This window comes from Anarrhichthys ocellatus, unplaced genomic scaffold (genome assembly GCF_004355925.1).
Source record: "Anarrhichthys ocellatus isolate YVR2014 unplaced genomic scaffold, GSC_Weel_1.0 scaffold5, whole genome shotgun sequence".
NCBI classification, from domain to species: domain Eukaryota; kingdom Metazoa; phylum Chordata; class Actinopteri; order Perciformes; family Anarhichadidae; genus Anarrhichthys; species Anarrhichthys ocellatus.
Genome location: NW_022280035.1, coordinates 14609291 through 14618786, shown reverse-complemented (window position 1 = coordinate 14618786; position 9496 = coordinate 14609291). Strand labels below are relative to the sequence as shown.

The 9496-nt window shown below is 41.3% G+C and overlaps 1 protein-coding gene across 1 annotated transcript in view; it reads right to left on the bottom strand.

The window, feature by feature from the left end:
* Window positions 1-8921, bottom strand: part of tp73 (tumor protein p73) — a 21860-nt gene extending 12939 nt beyond the window's left edge. Inside the window, exons 1-3 of the mRNA XM_031844618.1 lie at window positions 8843-8921; window positions 7838-7988; window positions 2402-2650 (exon numbers count right to left, since the gene is read on the bottom strand). Coding sequence (XP_031700478.1) covers window positions 2402-2650; window positions 7838-7988; window positions 8843-8901 — 459 coding nt within the window. The 5' untranslated portion in view covers window positions 8902-8921. The remainder of the gene's footprint in view (window positions 1-2401; window positions 2651-7837; window positions 7989-8842) is intronic.
* Between the last annotated feature and the right edge of the window lie 575 nt (window positions 8922-9496).

Here is a 9496-nt window from a genome sequence, read left to right as displayed (position 1 = left end):
ACACACACACACACACACACACACACACACACACACACACACACACATACACGTATCCTCCTGCACCCCTGGCCTATTTTTTGGGAAATCCCCTCCCTGTAGTAGAGGCGTATTCATTCTGAGAGGCTTGACCGTAATCTCTTTTCTCGACTCGCCGACATGATGTGAGCCTCAAACCTGGCCTGGCAAACCTTTAAGTGCACTTAGTTTTCTTGGTTTGTTTTTTTTGTGAAACATGAAAAAACTCCTGCATGCTTTCATTTTTATTTGGAACTTTTTAAAGGAAACAACCGCATGTACTGTAGATGCTGCAGATACATACATGTTGTGTGCTATCTATCTATCTATCTATCTATCTATACCTGTAAGGCGAACAATAGTATCATATATCTTACAGGATGATCATACTGCTGTATTTCACACATGAAAAATGTTGTTGTTTCGTAGCTACTGTATAATAACACTTAAATACATCTTCTGATACTTTGCCAATATTATAGTCAGGCATGCAAGATAAAAGACAAAGCCTTTAATACAGTAAACTCCATAAAAGCTATGAGCAATCACCCAGTCTTTCTCTCTCATTCTAACCCCTCCTGTTTAATCGAGCAGAGCAATCTGAATAATCACAGGTTTCCTCAAAATCCTTTTTTCTGCTGCGTCATCATCTGTATCTTAAGTCGTGTGCCAGTCAAAAACTCCTTTGTCTCCCTTCCCATCGTAACAAAAAACTGCTACGACTTGAATTGTTCAGGCACGTGAATTGGAATAATTAAACTATTATCCATGCAAACCAAAGTCGATAAGAGGAGTTTATTTTGTTACAAAGGGGTAGATGGGACTGCAGGGTGATTATAGAAACAGAATATCTATTGGCAGGCACCCTTTAATCAAGTTATTAGGAATATTCCAAACTGTAAGAGAAAGTACAAGGCAGGTTAATTTGAAGGACAGAATTGTAAGGGCCATGCTGAACCAAATAGGTTGAAACAGGTGTATTTCAGGATTTTATTAAATTGCAGTGATTTCTCAGGTAAAACAAGCTTATCATTTTTGTCCATGTTTTCCTTGGTTTCTGTTGATGTAGTTTGGCTCTGAGAAAGACCTGAGTCAGAGACTTGAAGTGAGGGAAAGGAGATGATGGAGAAGACAGGACGAAACTTTAGGCGCCAGAGGTGACAGCCATGAGTGTGTGTTAAGACCAGAGGAAGAAAGAGACAGAGAAAGAAAAGCAGCGGGTCAAAGACCACCACTCTAATGTCCAGAAGGGGATCTTCTTACATCACTGAGGGCTCAGTAAAGGAGCCCACCATGCATGGTTACTTCCAGCAAACACAGCCGCGGAGGAGCCCCTCAGTCAATCTCACACACACACACACACACACACACACACACACACACACACACACACAGACACACATACACACTTCCAGTGAGGGATGTGCAGTTTGTCTCTTGGTTCTCTTGTTTCAGGGAGGTCAACTGTGTGACAGTCAGAGGTGACACCTTTCCAGCGGGAGAATTCTCATCAGTTCATGACAAATTACAAAGCTCCCATTTCACCTGTCTTTCACCACCTTCCCGTCACAAGATAGTTGTGTGGTTTGGTCACGTCTTGTATACGTTCAGCTGTTTTGGTTTGTTTTTGTACCCAATAAAATGGTAAAATACATCCTTTCAGTAGTGTACAACTACTACTACCACTACCACTGCTACCATGTATTGGTGGCAAACACAGTATACCAGTAAAAACAATAATTTTCTTACATTTCTTTTCGTACTACATGGAAATGCATCATATTGTCTCTGTTTCAAAACTAAGGATAATATTCTTTTCAACAAGCCCTCTCAGTACGAAGCATGTCCCAAAGGTTCAAATCAAATACCGGATGTTGACTTTCAGTAACTCATACAACCACAGTACCATTTATGGTTTAAGACAAACATTCTGACATACTATAACAGCCTTTTCCAAATATGTGTGTTATTACTGCATTAATCTCATAGAGTATGGCAATAAGTGACGCAACAATTCCTAAACTTGCATTACACTCATTGTACATAAACTAAATTTCTTTTTAAATACAGTGCTAGAATTGTCTAACAAGACAAACACACAGGGCAAAAAACTTTCTGGACCTCGTACCAACCTTTCCCCATTAGATTTGACTAGGAGAGGTGAGTATAGGACAAGATGAAGCACTCAATGGTGCACAACTTTCTCTTGCATGCGACAAGCCTGCACAAGTGCTAGCTTGAGTGAGTGTGAAATAATGTCTCTGTGTGCAGGTTTATGTGCACAACAGTCACTCAGTAAGACAGAGACCAAGAAAAAGACGGAGAAGCACACAAACACACAGACACACACATTCGCCAAAGCCAAGAAAGTGTGTGTACTCACGGTCCATGTTGCAGATTTGGCGGTGCTAGACTGCTGGAAGGACACCTGGAAGGTGTGCAGTCCGGGATAGTCAGTGTTGGAGGGGATGGTCGGGGCAGGTGACAGGCCCTCAAAGGTTGAGTTGGGTTGGGAGTAGGGTGAGGGGGTGGGCACGGTCGACGAGGAGGCGTTCTCCGAGCTGTAGGGGCTGGCGGACGTCGCACGGCTCCCCAGGCTCTCCATGCTGCTGCTCAGCAAGTTGTATTGGGACTGTGGAGAAAAGAAGACGGCAGAGAATGAGGGAAGCAAAGAGGGAAGGAGGGAGGGAGGAGAGAGGGAGGGTACAGGTAGAGGTGTGGGACAGACAAGGGCTTGGAGGCTTACAATAGGTCGGATTACAGCAAGTTACAGGTAGTGTGTTGGACGGGTGCATGTATAATTGTCTAGTGATCAACGCTGGGCCCTTTTTGTGCGATTTATAAATGAAAAAGACTTACGAAAAACGAGAGTAGAGACACAAACATGACTTTGTGTGTGTGTGTATGATTGAGTGTAAGTGAGTGCCAGTTGCAGTGAGTTCCCCACAGTAGCCTCCTTGGGGCTATTTTAGACAAGTTGTAAAACACATGCATAATCTGCCTAATTGCCTGCCATTGTCCTCTTTTCCTCTCCACTGTGTTTGAGAAGAGGGAAAAATCGTTGCACTGAAGTGTGTGTGGTGACACACTTGTCAAAATGAATGCACTCTGTGACTGTGGACGGAAAACTGCTTTGTGGGTGCTGTAGTTATTAGTTTTTGGATCACCCATGTTCATGAGTTGATTCCCTGTCACTCAACTGGAACAGAAACACTGAAAAGTCAGAACGCACAAACAGCCAACTACAGTACTGTGAGTCCTCCTGTCCACGTTCTTATCAACATCAGACAATTCATTTCTTTGAACAACAAACTATTATCCGACCAATTTAACATCAGTTGATACACATTCAACAAGACAAACTGACCTACAATAATATGAAAACACACTTTTCTATATTGTGGATTTTAAAAAATATCCACAGATTTATTCCTGCTGTTTGAACTGTATACATATATGTGTGTCAAATAACTGACACTGATGCTCAAACTGAAATAGCAACACATACGCACACAATTACCCTATGAGCAGAAGAAAAAACAAAACATTTTTACCTTCTTTTTCACGTAGTACATCTTCTAGTGCTCTAGTCTCATTTGTCAACTCTTCAGTCAGAAACGTCCAAACAGATCAAAGCAAAGAGAGTGCAGGACTATAGCGTAACCAGAGAGTTCAAGTGAGGTGTGCATCAGTGCAACACCCAACACACTCATGCACACACAGACACATGAACAGCCAGGACAGGGAGAAAGGTGAGGACTGGTGTAGAGAGAGAGAAACGATAGACTGAGACAAAAAGGGAGAGCGGGAGAGAGGGAAAGACGGATGGGAACCCAAAAAATGGTACAACGTTCTAATTATGGCAAGCCCGGACATAGACGGCAATGCCGGGGCACATGTACACACACGCTCCAAAACACCTTGTGAAGCCCTGCACTAAGTAAACACTGTCTGGTCTGACAGAGAGTGGGAGAGAGAGACAAGAAGGAAAACACATGAAAGAACAAGAGTTCAAGGGTCAGACCCACCCAGTATTGTATATCAATATAGCATTCAGTCAGCAGTCAAGGCTGGACTTTTTTTTAAAACATCAGGTCGGGACGCTTTGAAAGAAATCATTGTTCCTGGATGGAAATTATCTGAATAAAAGGTTTATTTTAATTGTATACTCTATGGATGTTTAGGGTTCAAAATAAGGAGTTTTTACATGTTTGGTCATAATACACATCTAAAATGAAACCAAGCAATTGCAGTAGAATATAATTTATAAGGCTGTCCTTGACCAAAGAAGTTCTTCGTCAACTAACACTCAACTTATCGATTAGTTAATTTACTCAACAGATCTGTAAAACTGAGTTCCTCCACAAAGAATCACACAAAAGCAACACTTTAAATTTGGTGTTCATATGTTTTGTTGGAAATGAGTCACTCCGCCTGGAAAAAGCATAGAAAACGACTAATCGACCAAAGAAATCTTAGTTGACTCAGACCAAAATAACCAACTAGTTGACAAATCAACTAAGAAGGGCCAGCCTTTATTATTTAACAAAATAAACAACGCTTTTGGGGGGAATTCAATTATTGATATTCAATTTGTATGCAAAAAATGCCACCAATTGAAAAAAATTTGATTTGCTCAAACTTTATCAAAGACGACTAATGAAATGTCCTCTGCAGCTCAAAGGAAAGTAAAATGATAACTTATCGCCTGAGGACATAAATAACCTCCTTGACCTGTTGGTCACTTTGTTGTCCAAAACAACAACAAACTCTCTAGCACCTGGAGAAGACGAAGTACAACGGATAACGCGAGTATGCCGGCTGAAAGCATGATAGCAGTGCTATCTTTCCCCCAGGCCCCCCATTGCACACCTCACGTTCAAGACTGGATATGGGAATTAATATTTTCACCTATGCCATACTTTATATAAGTTATAAATCCCCAACCGTAAGCAATATACAGCATCACTTAATTTCTGCTCTGCTTTGTGTTTTTAACATCAGACACTGACAAAAAACACAGACACAACTGAGACAAAGTTACACAAGGATATGTAAACTAAACCTCATGCCATGGTTCATCAGATGAAAGCAAAGGGACAGGTCAATGGCCTAGCCTTAATGCAAACTATCTGTAGGTTAAATGAGGATGCACTCATGAGTGGGTGTTTGGATCTGTACATTGACTCTAACTCAGGTACACGCAGCACAACACATCATACATGAGACAGCTGGGTTCAAAACAACTAAAGCTTATTTTGATTGGATACTCATTCAATTTCGCTGTTTTTTTACATGTGACAATTCATTGCTTTCTTTATCATATATGAGGGTTTTTAGAGTGTTGATTTGGATTAAAGAAGAATTTTGAAGATACATGGCATTTTTCTATTTACTGATATTTTGCTGACAAAACAAGATGAATTGATAAATAATGTCAAATTAATTGACAATGAAAAATACTGTAGTGGCCCCCTTAATCAAGTGTGTCTCATGTCTGGCAGTGGAAAATAGGCCCTGAAATATCTGAGATACAAATGCATTCATGAAAAATATGAAAATGAGTATAGGCTGATGTGCCCTGATGGGTGTTTTCTCTCGAAAGGTGTATAAAAGAGCCATTATGTCCGCCCTTTAATATCTGACTGACTTCCTTTGAAATCTCCATCAACACGTGTTGTCAATGGGGCTTTGCGGGCACAAGGTAAGCCCAGGTGTTTCCACAACACAAAAACACTTGACACACACACACATGCAAAAGTGCACACACGCTGTCACACAAACATGTGCGCTCGAAGGTGTGCTTGGTCTTAATACCTGAACTCGATCCGTAACAAGTTGAAACAGAGCTAAAACCTCAGCCGCCACTGTGTGAGTTAGTGTGTGTGTGTGGGTTGACTGTGTGTGTGTGTGTGTGTGTGTGTGTGTGTGTGTGTGTGTGTGTGTAAGTGTTTAAGCTTCCCATCCCAACAGCATCTGATGTCCCCTATGGGCAGCCATCCTGGTAGCTGAAACTCAAAGCCAAGCTTAAAAGGCTAAAAATATTTAGAAACATAGATAAGCCTGCCACAACAACCCTTACTTGTCAAGGTGAGTGAAACATTACGGGCTGAGAATAAGGAGAGTGTCACCCTGCTAATGACCTCTGTCTACAGCTACTCAATAAACAGTTGACAACACAGACTCACATGCTGTTGGATGGCCCTGTTGACATAAGGAAACAACATAACCAAATTGACACATTAGGCTTCATGAAGTGACATGGCATCATTTGAAAACTGCAGCTCATTCTCAACCATGCCAGCTATGTTAAGGTGAGGATGAGAGAAGGTAAAATGTGTAAAAAGGTTGCCCCCTGTTTGGAATATTTGGCAAAGTGCAGGAACGGGATATGCCATTCTCAAGGGGTCCACATTCATGCCAACCTATATAAATAGAAATAGAAATATATAATTTAAACATCCATGTAACAAAAAAGATGACACAGGCTTGATTTTCCTCTCGCTCTCAAACAGCATGCTGAGTCATGAGCATATTCATCTGTTTGATTACTACCAATTTCGAAACAATGACCCTGAAGCAAAGTAATACTAGAACTTCTACATTCCGTAACTCAAACCATCTTCACTACCACACCTGCAAGGCACAATCTCCAAACATAAAAGAATAGTGCTGAATATGCAAGAACATAAACAATTTACTCTTGTCCACTTACCACACCACACAGCATCTTAAGGCTCCTGAAAGATAAGACAAGGTTTTCCTAGGGTCTCTCTGTGACCCGGCTCTCATAGGTCGTACAGTCTGCTGTGGTCAAGTGTGACTGTAAGAGTCGAGCTCCCTGCGGCCAGCTGACCACTCTGTGAAGCGGGACATGATGGAGGATACAGGGGATGTCCTGCCTCTCTTCTCCTCCACTTGTTTCACTTTACTGACTGGGCCATCTCAACTTGCCTTGCATAGGTGTCTAACAACAAATCCTCGCTCCGCCCCCTTATTTCTGACATGACTATTCATTAAACGGCCAGGCAGGCCCAGGCTTGCCCGCTTAAAGATTACATCGACCAATATCCCAGATCAGAAGGGGAAGGAAAGGCGTGTTGAGGAGAGACTTCTGATTTCATGTTGGTAAGAAAGAGACGGACAGAGTGAACAAATGTACAAGATGAACTGTGCATATCAGTGTGATCCTGCAAAAACCTGACCCCTTTTATTACGTTCTCAAAAATTTGCTCTTAAATTCCTTTTGAGAAAAGTCATGGTCGTCAAGCTGAAATCTGGGCTGGACATACAACGTTAGCATACATTCTCTGGGTATTAAGTTTCCTTCCAGAAAAAAAAATATGCAGGTACATACACCTGCGAACATATTTGCATGTTTTTTTTTACGTAAAACGCACAGACACGCCCCCAGCCAACAGATGGCTCTACAGTGGAGCAGCAAGGGGTCCTGGCTAGGGGTTTAATTAGCCCTCCCCAAACACACACACACACACACACGCACACACACCCCACAGTCCCAACAGTCTGCTCAGCAGGGAGATAGAGAGAGGGAAAATGCTGCAGAGAAGAGGGAAACTACATTGGAGGGAATCTCCTCAGCACTGGAGGGAAAAAATGAGACAATACAAAACAACAAGCAAAATGGGAAAAGAAAAGATCTTTGAAAGAGTATGCGCGTGTGTGTGCGCACAAAGAAATCATCAGATCGGACACAGAGCAGGAAAACACCTGCAGCTCACAGAAATAAACTACAGCTTCTCAACAGCAAAGGATTGACCACAAAGATACAAACTGGACTGCAATGGGAGCTTCCTACCATCACGTTGTCGTTCATGTCCCTCATTTGGTAAACGTCCATAGAGACCTCTGCAGCACTGCGGTGGCTCCCCAGGGTGCTGGTGGAAGGCACTGGGCGCTCACCTGGCTGGCTGCCTGGAGGGAGCTCATAGTAGGTGCTGTCTGGCTCCCTGAGAACACATGACACCATGGATACAAGTTGATCAAAGAGGGATGAGCTTTCAAATGAATTAGCATAGCACAAGTGTGTCACATGACAAGGTACCTGATGTGCAAATAAACAGAACTTGATAACTTGTTTAAGTTATTGTAGTTTTAAAGGAAGTCAAATAAAATGTTGGGTAAAGTTAATCCTTTGATTGTTTTTGTTGTTTAAAAAAAAAGTATGAATATTTTGAATTTTATTACAGGGAAAATTGTTGGATTTATTATATATATTTACAAAAGAAAAGAGAAACCTTGATATCAGATTTTCACTAGACGTTCTATAATATTTAGTAATGCATAGTAATATATATTCCTAAAATATTGTTAAAGAGTAAAACAACTGCGATATTTACTTTTATTGAAAAATGTTATCCTCATAAAATGCAGTTTGAAATCTCCCAGAAGGTTCAGTGCAACATTGAGAAAGAATTGGAAGCAACTTAGTTGGAAAATTTAAATATTTACAGTTTCTCGTGTGCAGAGAAAAGCACAGAATGAACATAAGTGGCTGAACATGTCGATAGTTGTTTGTCTCTGATTCTGTGTCTGCTCACCAAAACCTCTAATAAATATCTTATTTTGTATTCTTAAAAAGGACATCCCTTTCCTAAATTATATTAACAGAACACACTATGGATTATTATTACATTTGGAATAATCCTATCATAGTTTATTGATTAGATCATTTAGTTGATGACAGAATCACATGTGTTTGTTGATCATTGCCTGATGCATTTCACATTTTTAATAAAACCATTATGTAATTTGGAAAATATGTTCATTAAAACAATCATCAGCAGGTGTTGTTGACACTCACAGGGAGCTCCACAGGTGCTCAAAGGTGCCTCCTTCTTCAGTGACAGTGGACTGGGACATCTTAGAGGGCGGGTAGTCTGGTGAGGGACAGATTACTCTGCAGAGCACACACATCAAATTATTTAGAATACAAAAAAAAATTTAAAAAAAGAATGATTCAAATAGTTGGAAACAAACTACCAGATAATCATATTATCAGTGTTCAAAAGGGAGAATAAGCAATTCGAAACACACACACACACACACACACACAACACACTCATCCAGGTGTGAGCACACCAATAGTCCCAGTGAGGTGGCGCATGGTGTCAGGGGGCTTGGGCGTGTTCAGACCTGCCCGCCTCATCACTCATTCTGCAAAGTCTGAGCATCACCTCCGCCTCTGTCTCAAAATAACACAGCCTGCACTGCAATCTTAAAATGTGTTCAGACATAATGGAGCTATCGAAGCAAAAAGCAAGTGGAGTTACAGCGGATTGCATTATCCTCTGGTTGCCTACACACTTTGCAGAATAATCGCTTCTCATTAATGACAGAAACGTGTCTTACTTTGACAGAGCAGTTGGATGAAGACATTGTCGTTACAGTTTAGAAATGTACCTGCAAAGGGACACCCGGGCCTCTGCGATGGTTTGAGTAACAATACTTCGAGTTA